The 14,366-nt window shown below is 58.5% G+C and overlaps 1 protein-coding gene across 44 annotated transcripts; it reads left to right on the top strand.

Moving 5' to 3' along the window:
• Positions 1-23: 23 nt before the first annotated feature.
• USP19 (ubiquitin specific peptidase 19) lies at positions 24-11,472 on the top strand. Of its 44 annotated transcripts, none has more exons than XM_081072680.1 (27): positions 24-219; positions 1,688-1,947; positions 2,207-2,245; positions 2,417-2,545; positions 2,632-2,765; positions 2,844-3,146; positions 3,263-3,422; positions 3,610-3,763; positions 3,861-3,932; positions 4,048-4,163; positions 4,265-4,485; positions 4,570-4,765; positions 4,849-4,982; positions 5,092-5,250; positions 5,334-5,444; positions 5,889-5,999; positions 6,086-6,187; positions 6,925-7,065; positions 7,165-7,283; positions 7,504-7,641; positions 7,741-8,054; positions 8,152-8,262; positions 8,351-8,567; positions 8,649-8,801; positions 8,899-9,059; positions 9,141-9,319; positions 10,993-11,472. In XM_081072680.1, exons 2-27 carry the CDS (start codon positions 1,824-1,826, stop codon positions 11,107-11,109), a joined length of 3,915 nt encoding a protein of 1,304 aa, XP_080928806.1. In that variant the 5' UTR covers positions 24-219; positions 1,688-1,823; the 3' UTR covers positions 11,110-11,472. The 44 variants fall into 44 exon arrangements, with proteins under 44 accessions (XP_080928806.1, XP_080928798.1, XP_080928791.1 ...); XM_081072672.1 differs by having other exon boundaries at positions 52-219; positions 2,847-3,146; positions 3,263-3,479; positions 4,271-4,485; XM_081072665.1 differs by having other exon boundaries at positions 52-219; positions 3,263-3,479.
• Positions 11,473-14,366: the final 2,894 nt, after the last annotated feature.

The raw sequence follows: 14,366 nt of genomic DNA, 5'->3' as shown, positions 1-14,366 counted from the left end.
CTCCTCCGTTCGGGCCCGCTCCCGCCGGAAGTGCGTCACCAACTCAGCGCTAGGCCACCCGCGGCCGCAACTAGAAATCGAAAGAAAACAAGCATCAGAGGCGGCGGTGCCGGGGACGGGGGAGGGGCGCGCCGGAACCGGAACCGACCTGACGCCGGAACCGGAACCGAGAGCGGGTTGCCAGGGCCCGAAGAGGGCTGGCGGCGGCGGCCTCGCTCGGTGAGTGGGACGGGCCGCTAATCGCCTGTCTGGCGGAGCGGGGAGGCCGCGACGCGGGCCCAGGGCGGCCTGTTCAAGGTCACGGGCCGTGCGAGCCTCCGCCCCTCGAGCCCCGCGGCGTGCCGGGCGCAGCGGTGAAGGCGGGGCAGTTACGCTACGCCCGTGACCGGCCTCCTGCCTCGGAAAGGGCTGGCGGCGAGCGAGGGCGGCTTCCTGGAGGAGGTGGTGGCAGGCCCAGGGTTCGGAGGTTGGAACTGGGTTGCAGCCCGGCTGGGGCGCTGGTCTGCGGTCCTGTAACCCCGAGCGGCCCTACTAGAGCTGCATGGTTCTCTAAGGCAGTCCATTTACCCGCTGGAAGTTCCGGGAGGATGGGGGAGGGACGCGACCTTCAGCTGGGGCCCGGGTGCAGAGAGGCGGAGGGCGCCCGCTCCTTGGCTCTGGACCTGTCGTCATTGACGATCCAGCCTGCTAGTCACACATCTGACCCATAGAAGGGTATCTGCCCCCACAGACGCCCTGTGAACGGAGACTGGTCACTGCCTCTCCTGCTCCTTGAGGCAGCCAGGGGTCCTGGACCCGTAGTTCATCCCCACGCTTATCTCAGTTTTGAGAACTTTATTTTGGATGGAGAAACAGCCCAGAATCCACTGGTGGGTCTGTGGGTAGAAGGTCTCTGGCTCAGAGCTGATGAGTGAGTGGACCCGAGAAGGAAGGGGATGATGTCTGTTTCAATCTCAAACTGCATGCCTGCCCTGCCTTGGCTCTAGAGCAGGATTTCTGCTGAAAGAGTAACGTGACATCTTTTCACCCCAGCTTTTGCAGTCCCCTCTCTGCTTGGGACAGCAGCTGGACAGAGGAATCTCTTTTGAGGTGTAGGAGGGGGAAAAACCCACCTCAGGAGCAGGTTCAGAGGAGGGTGGAAATTGGCAGGCAGCAGCTGGGGGCATCCTTAGCCCAGGGCCTTGCCTGGGCAGTGGTAGCACCTGGGCTGGGCCTGTTTTCAGCCACAGAGCCTGGTCTTCCTGCTGCACGATCGTCTTTTCCTTTCCTGCCTTCCTCCTCCACCTCCTGCTTCTCAGGTGGTGACTAACCAGCCAGTGAGAGTGAAGGAAAAGTGAGCATCCTGCTCAGAGTGCCAGCCCTGTGGGCTGGAGCCGTGGCTCCTCTCCAGATTGGTGGAGGAGTCTGGTCCTAGGCCATGGCTGCCGTGACCTGGCGTCTCCCCAGTGAGGCTTCCGTCTTTGCCGGTCTGTGTAGCAGGCATCTGTGAGGCTCGGCCAGACGTGGTTGCTGCTACTTGCATTATTTATTCCCCCTTCAGCATAGTCTGAGTGTGTCCAAGGCTACCTCAGGTGGTGGAGAGAGATTGCTCTGTAGGGTTAGGAGTATCCCAGGTTGCTGAGCCCTGGCTGTAACCAAGGAGCAAATTGTTGGGCGTTGGTAGTGATCCCTGGTCCCTTCTTGTTAGGCTGTCGGTTCCCTGCTGGAGAATTTAGCCACAAAGAGTTGCCAAAATAGCTGGGCCAGGAAGAAAGCGCCGTAGCCCTGACCCAGACGCCGTCGCTGACCCCGGGGCACTCTGGCTGTCGACCAAGCGGCTCAAGATGTCTGGTGGGACCAGTGCCACTGGCCCAAGGAGAGGGCCCCCAGGACTGGAGGAGGCCACCAGTAAGAAGAAGCAGAAGGATCGAGCAAACCAGGAGAGCAAGGATGGAGACCCTAGGAGAGGTGGTAATGAGATATGTAGAGTGGCTTTCTCCTCCTCCCTTCCTGTTGAGCATACAGATTGGGGGTTGGGAAATGACTTTTTTGCCGTTCCTTCTGCCCTGGTCTGATGCTGAGAGAAGGACCCACGGCAGGCTGCGTAGAGCCTCAGCTTTGATGTCTGGATACTTGGCTGAAATCCTAAAATGGTGTCTAGGGGGATGATGGGGTCTTGAAAGCTGTCTCCCCATCATCGTTTCTCTGTTCTTTCCTTTGTTGTTAGGGTCAGTGTCCACTCCTCAAGAGGAGCAGACCAAAGAGGGTGAGTAATGAATAGGCCTTTTGGGTGCTAGAGTGCTAGGGGAGAAGAGAGGTCCCTGGGGGTATAGCCCTTATCTGGAGCAGTCCCATTAGGGCTGGGTCTCTGGTACCTGCCTATCCCTGTCAGGAGTTTATGGAGACCCTCACAGTCTTATTGGCACTCCCCCTACAGAATTGTTGCTTGATTGGAAGCAGAGTGCAGATGAGGTGATTGTCAAGCTGCGTGTGGGAGCTGGTCCCCTGCGGCTGGAGGAGGTGGATACTACTTTCGCGGATACAGACTGTGTGGTGCGGCTTCCAGGTGCGTGCATCCCACCTGAGCCCAGCAGTGTATTTGAATTCTCTGATATCCCCCACCCCAGCTCACTGCCGCCACCTTGTCTCCAGATGGTCGGCAGTGGGGTGGTGTTTTCTATGCTGAGATAGAAAGTTCTTGCGCCAAAGTACAGGCTCGCAAAGGTGGCCTCCTGCAGCTGGCATTGCCCAAGAAGGTGCCTCTGCTCACATGGCCTTCTCTCCTGGTAAGTTCCAGAGTGGGGTAGGGTAGGGATGGGATACCCAGTGTAGTTGACAGGGCCTGACTGCTGTATCTTTGGCAGAAGAAAGCTCTGGGGACCCAGGAGTTGGTGTCAGGGCTACAGTGCCAGGAGAATGGGCAGGAGCCGTCTCCCATTGCCCTGGAGCCAGGCCCTGAGCCCCGCAGGGCTAAGCAAGAGGCTCGGAACCAGAAGCGGGCCCAGGGACGTGGTGAGGTAGGCGCGGGGGCTGGCTCCGGGGCCCAGGCAGGGCCCAGCGCCAAGAGGGCTGTGCATCTCCGCAGAGGGCCAGAGGGGGTAGGGTCCAGAGATGGCCCTGGACCCCGGGGCGATGCCCCCCCCTTCCTGGCTGAGTCAGCTACCCAGGTGAGAGGGGGGTGCCTTTGTGGGAATAGGGAGATGGGGGGAAGGGTATGGGCTGCAGTAGTAGGACCACTTGCCAGGCCCATGGCTGATCTTGCCCACAATCTCGCCATGAATAGGCTGAGGCTGAGGAACAGCTCCAGGTACCACCGCTGAACCCCCAGACCTGCCTCCTGGGCTCGGAGGAGAGTCTAGCACTTTTGGCAGGAGAGAAGGCAGTGTCCCCCAGGAATGACCTAATCTCCCCCGCTATGACTCGGAGCCAAGACCCTGAGAAAGGTGATCGTTCCAAAGAGGAGATGGCAGTAGCAGCAGATGCTGCACCCTTGGTGGATGGTAAAGGTGGGGCTGGGGGTGGGCGGGCAGAGCCCTAGGCTGGGTTGCTAGGTTGGTGGGCGGGTAGGGAGTACAATAGTAATAGGTGGGAACCTGTCCTGGGTGGCGCTGAACTGTGGTCTCGACATAGAACCCGACATGGTGAACCTGGCATTTGTCAAGAATGACTCGTATGAGAAAGGGCCGGACTCCGTGGTGGTGCACGTATACGTGAAGGAAATCTGCAGGGACACCTCTCGTGTGCTCTTCCGTGAGCAGGACTTCATGCTTATCTTCCAGACCAGGTCGGTGGGTGGTAGGAGACAGGGAGACACTGTGCTTTAGGCAGGACAGTGCGTCTCATGCTCTTCTTCCTGCCCTGCCCTCTCTCTGCCTCTGTAGGGATGGAAACTTCCTGAGGCTGCACCCGGGCTGCGGGCCTCACACCATCTTCCGTTGGCAGGTGAAGCTCAGGTGGGTGGTGCCCGGCCCCACCATTGTGCCTTTCCCACCCTGGGCTCCATCTCCCTGGCTCGTCTAGTCAGACCCCCACTCTGCCTCAGTTCCTGAGTTGAGCCTTTTTCCACAGGAACCTGATTGAGCCAGAGCAGTGCACCTTCTGCTTCACGGCCTCTCGCATTGACATTTGCCTCCGAAAGCGGCAGAGTCAGCGCTGGGGGGGCCTGGAGGCCCCAGCTGCACGAGGTCTGCACACGAGCTCCCTTCATTGCCCAACCTGCATGACTGGGACCCCCACCCCTGCCACATGCTGCTAACCACCAGCCCCCTCATTCCCCCTTTTTAAGGTGCAGTGGGTGGTGCAAAGGTGGTCGTGCCGACAGGTCCAACCCCTCTGGATTCAACGCCACCGGGAGGTGCCCCACACTCCCTGACAGGCCAGGAGGAAGCCCGGGCTGTGGAGAAGGAGAAACCTAAGGCTCGATCTGAGGACACAGGGCTGGATGGTGTGGCAGCCCGCACCCCCATGGAGCATGTAGCCCCAAAGCCAGAACCACACCTGGCCTCGGTGAGATTCCTGGGTGGTGGTGGGCCAACGATGGAGGCTGGAGAGCCTCGCAGCTGCTCTCTCATGCCTCCCTTGCTCCCACAGCCCAAGCCCACATGTATGGTGCCCCCAATGCCCCACAGCCCTGTGAGTGGAGACAGCGTGGAGGAAGAGGAGGAAGAAGAGAAGAAGGTGTGTCTGCCGGGCTTCACTGGCCTTGTCAATCTCGGTAACACCTGCTTCATGAACAGCGTCATTCAGTCTCTGTCCAACACTCGGGAGCTCCGGGACTTCTTCCATGGTGAGAGCAGGGCCTGGAGCAGGGGCCACGGGCACAGGGGGTGCCTTTCCCTGCTTACACTTCTGCTTGGCTCTTGTCCCCAGACCGCTCCTTTGAGGCCGAGATCAACTACAACAACCCACTGGGGACAGGTGGGCGTCTGGCCATTGGCTTTGCCGTGCTGCTGCGGGCTCTGTGGAAGGGCACCCACCATGCCTTCCAGCCTTCTAAGTTGAAGGTGCTCTGTGGTCACTCCTATCCTTGGCTGGAAAGGGCAGGGAGGGCCAGCCAGCTGGGTGCATGGTAGGTGATGGGGTTCCATGCTCACCCCTTATCCCTGTATCCAGGCCATTGTGGCGAGCAAGGCCAGCCAGTTCACAGGCTATGCACAGCACGATGCCCAGGAATTCATGGCTTTCCTGTTGGATGGGCTGCATGAGGACCTGAACCGCATACAGAACAAGCCGTACACGGAGACAGTGGACTCAGATGGGCGGCCTGATGAGGTCAGGGTTGGAGGCAGAAGTGGGCATGTCTCATGCACATCCCAGGCCCCAGTCTCCTGGGTCCTCACCATTCTGCCCCTCAGGTGGTGGCGGAGGAAGCATGGCAGCGGCACAAGATGAGGAATGACTCTTTCATCGTGGACCTGTTTCAGGGCCAGTACAAGTCGAAGCTGGTGTGCCCTGTGTGTGCCAAGGTGTGATATATTCCCCTCGAAAGAGACTCCCTAGCTTGGCTTTGGTAGCCTGGTCCACTTGAGGTCAGAGGCCTGTGCACCTTTAGGTGCTGTGGACAAGGTTTGGTCGGGGAAGCTGACAGGAAGCTTCAGGCCCCTGGGTGGGCTGCTTGACTGAGGTAAAAGTGATATTTGGGCTCGAAGACAGCTGTAAGGGGGGGCACGGGTGTGGGTAAGGTTGAAAAGGCGCAGGGGGAACAAGTGAGGGGCACACTGATAAGATGGCTTGGCTGGGCAGTGCCTCAAGTGCCAGAAAGAGGGAGTAGTCTCTCCTGGTGACCCTCCTGGTCGCTCCAGTGTCCTGAGAGTTTGCTGGTTCCTGTGAGGCCCTGAGAGCCATCCGGGGGCCTGCGGCCTGCCCCTTGGCCCCTGTGTGGCCACCCAGTGCCACCTGTGTATCCGCAGGTCTCCATCACGTTTGACCCATTCCTGTACCTGCCAGTGCCCTTGCCACAGAAGCAAAAGGTTCTACCCGTCTTCTATTTTGCCCGGGAGCCCCACAGCAAGCCCATCAAGGTAAGGAGTGAGCTCCTCCTTCTGGACTGTCCAAGAGACCTTGGCCCACGTCTCCCGTGGACTCTTGACTACTCTTGTCACCACAGTTCCTGGTGAGCATCAGCAAGGAGAACTCCAGTGCAAGTGAAGTGTTGGACTCCCTCTCTCAGAGTGTCCACGTGAAGCCTGAGAACCTGCGTCTGGCCGAGGTGTGTCTGCCCTTCCCCAGGTTCTTAAGCATGTGGACACGTGTGTACTCACAGCACACAGACACTTGTGGACAGTCACTGGCACGTGTACATGCACATATGAATGTGTGGTGACTGCATAAAAACAGGTCAGGTGCTACTGGTTGAGGCATGGTTAACACCAGCCATTTGGGCTGTGTAACAGATATGCCCTCAGTTCCCAGCCATCGTCAGGGTTTATTCCCCCTTTTGGTGGGGGGCCCCAACTGCTTTTCCTTCTTTAAAGAAGGACCTTGAGCTGCAGCACTATCCTCCCGCAGCTATGGTTCTCCCTCCGTCTGCTGCTCCTTTGTGTTGTCCCAGATCTGTGTGCGGTGTTCCCCAAAGGTCCCTAGCTTCCAGCCTGGCAGTGTCCTTTTCCTCACTGGTACGGGTAGGGAAGAGCCCCCTCCATGACAACCTGTTGCAGTCTCAGCAGGTCCCCACTAGTTGACAGCAGCGTAGAGGCCCTCAGTGTGGAGAGCTGGTGTGGTTGATACCTGCCCCACTCCTGCTCTTTCAGGCTCTGATGCACCAGGCTCCTTGTTCCATTGGGCAGTAAGGCTGGTGCTACCAAAGGCATACGCTTCTTGTGGGCCACCATCCCCACCCCTGCCCCCATAGACCCAGGTTCAGGGCCAGGCCTTGTCCCTGTGCTCTGGGGCAGGGCTGGGGGAAAGTCAGTTCTCAGGTTGGATCTGTGTGTTCTCTGTCCCCAGGTGATTAAGAATCGCTTCCACCGTGTATTCCTGCCCTCCCAGTCATTGGACACTGTGTCCCCATCCGACACGCTCCTCTGCTTCGAGCTGTTATCCCCAGAGTTAGCCAAGGAGCGGGTGGTGGTGCTAGAGGTACAACAGGTGAGTGGGGGCCACCGTGGGGGCGCAGGGCCCCGATGGGGTGGGGGAGGGAGCATTCCCGCCTGGCATGGGCTTGCTGAGCCCGACCATCTACCCTAGCGCCCCCAGGTGCCCAGCATCCCGATCTCCAAGTGTGCAGCCTGCCAGCGGAAGCAGCAGTCCGAGGACGAGAAGCTGAAGCGCTGCACCCGGTGCTATCGTGTGGGCTACTGCAACCAGTGAGGGCCCCCATGGTCTACCCCCACCCCTCCCCACCTGCCACCTGCCACCCCTTACATAAAACCACATATATTCTAAGCTCTCTCCTCACCAGCCCACTGTACCAGGCCCTGGGGGAGTCAGGGCTGGCATCCCATTTCCCCAGGCCAGAGGCTAGCCCCCAGTATAGTCATAGGAGTTGGGGCCAAGGCCCTGTTCTTCCCTCCCCCTTCCCTCCAGGCTCTGCCAGAAAACCCACTGGCCTGACCATAAGGGCCTCTGTCGCCCTGAGAACATTGGCTACCCCTTCCTGGTCAGTGTACCTGCCTCACGCCTCACTTATGCCCGTCTTGCTCAGTTGCTAGAGGGCTATGCCCGGTAAGTACCCCATGGTTGAATTCTGGTGGGATAGGTGGAGGGCAGAGGTGCCGGGTGGGCTCGTCAGGATGCTTAACTTGCCTTGCTGCCTGTTGTCAGGTATTCTGTGAGCGTATTCCAGCCGCCCTTCCAGCCTGGCCGCATGGCCTTGGAGGCCCAGGGCACTGGCTGCACCACGTTGCTCTCCACTAGCTCCCTGGAGGCTGGGGACAGTGAGAGGGACTCCATTCAGCCACCTGAGCTCCAACTGGTGACCCCCGTGGCTGAGGGGGACACAGGGATTGCCCGGGCATGGGCAGCCCCTGATCGGGGCCCTGTGCCCAGCACTAGTGGGGTTTCTTCCGAGATGCTGTCCAGTGCGTCCATTGATGTTGGCTCCATGCCTGCTGGTGAGAGGGTGTCCCGGCCCGAAGGTAAAAGGCAATGAAAGGCTGTGCCACTGGGGGAGGGGACATAGGGGAAGCTCGTTTCGGCTCTGGTAGACGGGTGCTCTCCTGTGTTCTCTCCTAGCTGCCGTGCCCGGGTACCAACATCCTAGTGAAGCCATAAATTCCCACACATCCCAGTTCCTGATCTATAAAATCGACTCATCCAACCGAGAGCAGCGGCTAGAGGACAAAGGTGTCTTGAGGCGTGGGTGGGGGCCGTGGGTAGGATGGGCTGGATGTCCTGCACAGCGAGGTGACTCCCCCTCTGCGCCCGTCTCCAGGAGATACCCCACTGGAGCTGGGCGACGACTGCAGCCTGGCTCTTGTCTGGCGAAACAACGAGCGCCTGCCAGAGTTCGTGTTGGTGGCCTCCAAGGAGCTGGAATGTGCAGAGGATGCAGGCTCCGCCGGGGAGGCTGCCCGTGCCGGCCACTTCACTCTGGACCAGTGCCTGAACCTCTTCACGAGGCCAGAGGTGCTGGCACCTGAGGAGGCTTGGTGAGGATGGCACAGCAGGCAGGTGGGGTGGCAGGTGGGCTGGAGATGTGCTGCTCTTGACCCGCCTCTGTCCCTGCTCAGGTACTGCCCACAGTGCAAACAACACCGCGAGGCCTCCAAGCAGCTGCTGCTGTGGCGCCTGCCCAACGTGCTCATTGTGCAGCTCAAGCGCTTCTCCTTTCGCAGTTTCATCTGGCGTGACAAGATCAATGACTTGGTGGAGTTCCCTGTTCGGTGAGCCGATGGGCCCTGGTGACCGAGGCAGGGCATGGGGGCCGGGCAGGCATCCTGGGCACCTGTGAACGGTCTCACTTCTCCCACTGCGTCACAGGAACCTGGACCTGAGCAAGTTCTGCATCGGTCAGAAAGAGGAGCAGCTGCCCAGCTACGACCTGTACGCCGTCATCAACCACTACGGAGGCATGATCGGCGGTCACTACACCGCCTGTGCGCGCCTGCCCAGTGACCGCAGCAGCCAGCGCAGCGACGTGGGTGAGGGCACATGCAGCCAGCTGGATAGGTGGTAGGGGTGGTGGTGCAGGTCGTGTTCACACTCTTCCCACCTTGCTATAGGCTGGCGCTTGTTTGATGACAGCACGGTGACAACAGTAGACGAGAGCCAGGTTGTGACGCGTTATGCCTATGTACTCTTCTACCGCCGGCGGAACTCTCCTGTGGAGAGGCCCCCCCGGGCAGGTCACTCTGAGCACCACCCAGACCTAGGCCCTGCAGCCGAGGCTGCTGCCAGCCAGGTGAGGCAATGGGCGAGGCTTCGCAGGTTAGTGGGTGTCACTCCCTGATGGGAGGGGGCGGGGCACAGCCTCCTCTCCTCCAGCCGTGGGCCTTTGCAGCCTTGGAAATCGTGAGTCGCAGGTAGGGTTCTCTTACATCGAAGCCTTAGCCAGAGGGATCCCCATGCTTTGGGGACACTTAGGCGCATGCACCCCGACATGCTGCCATTGGCATGCACGTAGGCACCCACTTGGCACAGGCCAAGTAGCTTCTCTGAACCTCACTGGGTGCGGTCCCATGAACAGACTACCTGACACTTTCCCCGCTCCCAGCTTTCCTCCGCACGCTGCCCACATGCCAGCCTATAAACTCTCACTTATGATCATCCCTGTGTTCTGATGAACACTCAGGACAGGACCTATCCAGGCTGGCCATGGCCTACGGTGGCCGGCACCCTCTCTGAGGTGAGCATGTGTCCCTGCTGAGCCATTGGGATCTCGTCTCTCACTGACATGGGGTGCCATAGGCCTGGTTGGTGGACATAGCCACCTCTCTTTTTTGTACTAGTTTTCCTCCTTGCTGTCCTCTCCTTCCTTGAACCCTCTACACTCAGACTCAGAGAGATCCCTGCAGAAGACAGTGGTCAGGTTGTGAATGTGGGTGGGAGGGGCCAGGAGATACCTCGGTTGGCAGCTCTACCCTCCCTGAGCCAGTCCCCTCTGTGGCAGGCCTGGGTTGAAAAACTGACCAGCTACCTGCCCTGCCCCGCCCACTGGAAGCTGCCTGTCAATTGGGAATGTTCTTGAAGCCAAAATGCCATTCAGATTCGCCTACCCTAGTGCTCTCTGTTTAGACAACCCTGTGAATGGCCCACTTGGTTCCTGCCTTCCCACCTCTCTGCTGCTTGACCTGGGATGTAGGGGTTTAGTGCTAGTTACTTTGGGTAGGACTGTCATGGCCAGGGGTCTCAGGGACACTGGGCCCACCCCCACCCCCACCTCCACTCTGGCTGCTGATGGCCGTTTCCGCACACTATAGGCTTCCCGGATTTGGCAGGAGCTGGAGGCCGAGGAGGAGCCGGTACCCGAGGGGCCTGCGCCCCTGGGTCCCTGGGGGCCTCAAGACTGGGTGGGCCCCCCACCACGTGGCCCTACCACACCAGATGAGGGCTGTCTCCGGTACTTTGTTCTGGGCACCGTGGCAGCATTGGTGGCCCTCGTGCTCAACGTGTTCTATCCTCTGGTATCCCAGAGTCGCTGGAGATGAGCTCGCCTGCAGGCAGCTGCTGTGAGCTGGCCCACCTGCCTGCCCACCAGGCATGCCTGCCTCTGTGGTGGGGACCAACTCTGGGCTTGGGCCTCAGTGTGTGCGTCTGGAGGGAGAGGGTGGGGACTGTGGCTCCTGCAGGGGCAGAGCATCCCAGAGTGGGTATCCATCTAGCTGTCTGTCCATTCGTCCTGCTGCTCTGACCCTTGGTCTGGGGCTTAGCCCTGCCCAAGCAGCTTCCTGTATTTAAAGTGTTAATAAAGCAAGACTGTTCAGGCCTGATCTTGTCTCTCTGTCTCAATGCCGCTGCTGTCTGCGCCTGCCTTTGGGGCCCTCCCTTGGGTGCCGGGGCTCCGAGCCAGCACCCCTGGGATGCCAGGCAGCATACTGGGCAGCCCCCAACCCCTGTCCTCATATTCTGTTGCAGGGACTAGGCCCTGGCCAGGCCCCCGAGGTGGCCCCCACGCGGACAGCCCCTGAACGCTTCGCCCCCCCTGTGGACCGCCCAGCCCCCACCTACAGCAACATGGAGGAGGTCGATTAGCAGGTCCCCGGCTGGTGGGGGGACTGGGTTTGGGGACCCCACACAGAGGGCCAGCTCTTTGCCGCTTCTCCTTCTCTAACCCAGAGGACACTGGCTTCATCAATGGCGAGTTCGGGGGTGTGATTTGAGGGTGGGAACCGCACAGTTTGGGACCTCTTGTCAGCTTGAACCCCCAACCAGTGGGCCTTGGCTTCTCCAGCCACCCTCAGTGCTGCGTGATTTGATTCTCAGTTGTACCTTCAATTCTTTCTGACTTGCATTATAAACGTTATAATTTTATTCTAAAAATTGTAATTTTTTTTTCATTTTGGAAGTGATTGCTGCTGTTAAATATATTTTAAAAATAAATGAGAAATAAGCAGACTTAGTGACTGTGATGCACCAGGTGCTGAGGCCCCTCCTTCCCCATCATCTGATCGTGTGTGTAAAAGACCCAGCAAGTGCTCTGGTCTGAGGAGAGATGGTGGCTCCCCACCTCAGGCCCGTGGGTCATGAAGTCCCGTGCCATCAGTTCTCGGGCCTGTCTGCTGCCTTTTGACCCCACTGGTCCTGGGTCTCACGTGGGGGCAGCTGTGGTTGGCATTGTTAGTATCTCACACCCAAGGGATGGAGCCCATGAGGCTCTAGAAGCTGACAGACAGCAGGTCAGGGGGACTTGGAGTGTCTTCTTCCTCCTGTCCCCTTCTCAGGTCTTTCTTTGCTAGTTTGAGTACCATCTGGATCCCTCAAGGGAGAACACAGCAGGAAAAAATTGGGAAAGGAGAACCCGCTCTCCAAAAGGAGGACAGGCAGAAAGTATCAGAGCTAATTTTGGCTGAATTCCTGTGGAAGAGAGGGTACTGGGTCCTTCCAGGCCATGTCTTCTCTTGAGTCTCTGAGACCTTGGCTCCTGGCAACTGCCCCAAGCTGCTCACCCACAGCGGGTTTGCAGGCTTGTCTCAGCCTCAGGGGCTTTGTGACTTTGTACACTCGTACAGCAAGGACAGATCTTGTGAGAAATCAACCTCCTTGCCTCTTTGGATAATGCCACCCCCTCCTCTCCAATTCTTGGGGGTAGGGGTGGGTGTCTCCAGTTGGAGGGAGATGGGGAGCAAAGGTACTCGTGAGGCAGGTATTCAGACACACCAGAAAGAGTATAAGGCAGGCAGAGATGGGATGGGGTCCTGGCAGCCCTCTCGGTCCATCCCCACTCCCAAGCCTGTGGGGCCAGTCGTACAAGAAGCTCAAGGGGGGCCTGCTAGTACCTCTCAGCCTCAACTGGAGTTAAGAGTGGTGGCAAGCAGAGGGAGCTCCTGGGGAAAGCTAGCTTGTGATCAATGCTGGCTTTTCCCTATGGGGACAACAGCACAAGTGCCACGTGGGGTTGCTGGCCTTGGATAGCTGGGTGCGAGACCCTGCAGAAATGGTGGAATTGCCAAGCTGGGAGCTGGTGTTGGCATACTGCGGGAGGGCCTCCTAGGCATGGGCTGCAACAGGATTGTGCTGGGCCTACACTGTGTAGCCCCAGGTGTCCGGCCACCAGTGGTCTGTATGTGCCGGATGCACTGATCAGGGGCTCTGTTCTGTCCCTGACCACAGCCCTGCTGCTGCTGACCCTGCCACATTACCCTTGTGTGGCATCTACAGAAGGCTGCTGTGTCCATCAGCACTGCAGCCTCTCCTGCCTCTATGTTTACTGTTAGCCTACACTGCAGGGACCTGTCCAGAGGCCTGGCTGCTGGACCCTGCCTCTTCCCATGCCACAGCTGGCCTTTACTGGCTGCTGCCTGGCTTTTCTCCTTGGTCTCTGTCTTGATTTTCCTGGAAGTAGTGCCCGGGACTCATGCAAGCAAGCCAGCCCTCTGGGCTGGGCCCATACTTCATGGTTCTGCTCTGCAAGTCAGGGCTTCAGAGGATTGCTGGCCTGCCACTGACACTTGTGGCATTCTTGGTAGCACTGGCGGAGCTACTGCCTCATCCTGTGACATGGAGCCACAGGCTCCAGAGGGTAGGTATCCTGAGGCCAGGGAAGGGAGTGCAGGCCCTGACCCCATTGAAGGGGCCATTACCAGGCCTGCAGGACTCAGCGATGGTGCTATAATAAATAAATCCTTCAGTGGTATCGGGTACAGAGGAGACAGTGGCATTGGCAGGCACTCTGCTCATCATAGACACCTTTGTGGTGGGCTGGGCAACTGCAGCTGTGGACTCAGCACAGGGCTGTTGTGGCCACGGCTCTGCTTCTCGGTGCCTATCTGTGGCACCACTGCACTGCCTCACCTGATCAGTCCCTGTACCTGGACTTCACTGGCTGTGTATTAGGCTGAGGCCAAGGGGCCCATGGAGGTAGGAAGCCCCAAAACACAGGACTGGATATTGATAACTGTGGGGCGCTGGGCAGAACCCGGCATTTGGTCATCATGTGGGACCCAGATGTAGGCCCAGACATGGAACTTGGTCATTAATGGAATATGGCCACAAAGCAGGACACAGAATACAGATACAGACGGTGTCAGGAGCCTGCCGAGTCCTTGAAGGTCGAGGAGTATTAGCGACACCAAAACCTCCAAAAGCCTGAGTTCCAATTCCAAATTTGGGGATATCCGGAAATCCTCACCATCCCACCAGCAGCAGCTCCAGTTCCACAAAGAAAACAACTTGTATGTTCTATTTAACCTGACGATTCCCAGCAGATTCTGGAAGTCCAGTGAGAGACTGGGGAGACACCCCCCCTCCCCCAAGCACAATAGCCATCATAATGAAGATTCTATTTCCTCTGCCCCACTGTATCTCAATTCAATAAAATACACTGTCAAATGCTTGTAGACAGATTTCAAGGTATAACTTGCTTGTGGTTTTCGTGACATTTACATGTTTGCCAAGGGGAGGTAAGTGTGCCATGACATTTTAAACCAAATCATCAGAGAACTTCTGCGAGGTCCTTCCTGGCCCCAAACCTCTCCTTCTCCTGGCCAGGTGTGTCCAGGTGGTCCCCTGAAAGTGCCAGTCTTATGGGGCCCTCCAGCGGCCATTCCGCCCGCTCTCTGCGCTGGCGTATTGACCAGATTTCCAGGGCTTCATTTTGCTCAACTGTTTCCACGGCAACTCCAAAGCTGTGACTTCAGAAACGCGATAGGGACTGACATTTGCTCCCGAGAAGATTGGGATGGTCCCAAGGTTTCCAGGGCGGAAGGAGAAAAGTCGAAGAGCAAAGGGCCATGCATGCGTCTGCATCCTGCCTGAAGTCCCGCTGCCCTCTGCCTCTTCAAGTAACCAGT

Source organism: Rhinolophus hipposideros (genome assembly GCF_964194185.1).
Source record: "Rhinolophus hipposideros genome assembly, chromosome: 14".
Classification (NCBI taxonomy): Eukaryota; Metazoa; Chordata; class Mammalia; order Chiroptera; family Rhinolophidae; genus Rhinolophus; species Rhinolophus hipposideros.
Note: the sequence above shows the minus strand (reverse complement) of the source record. Positions and strands in the feature narration are given on the sequence as shown.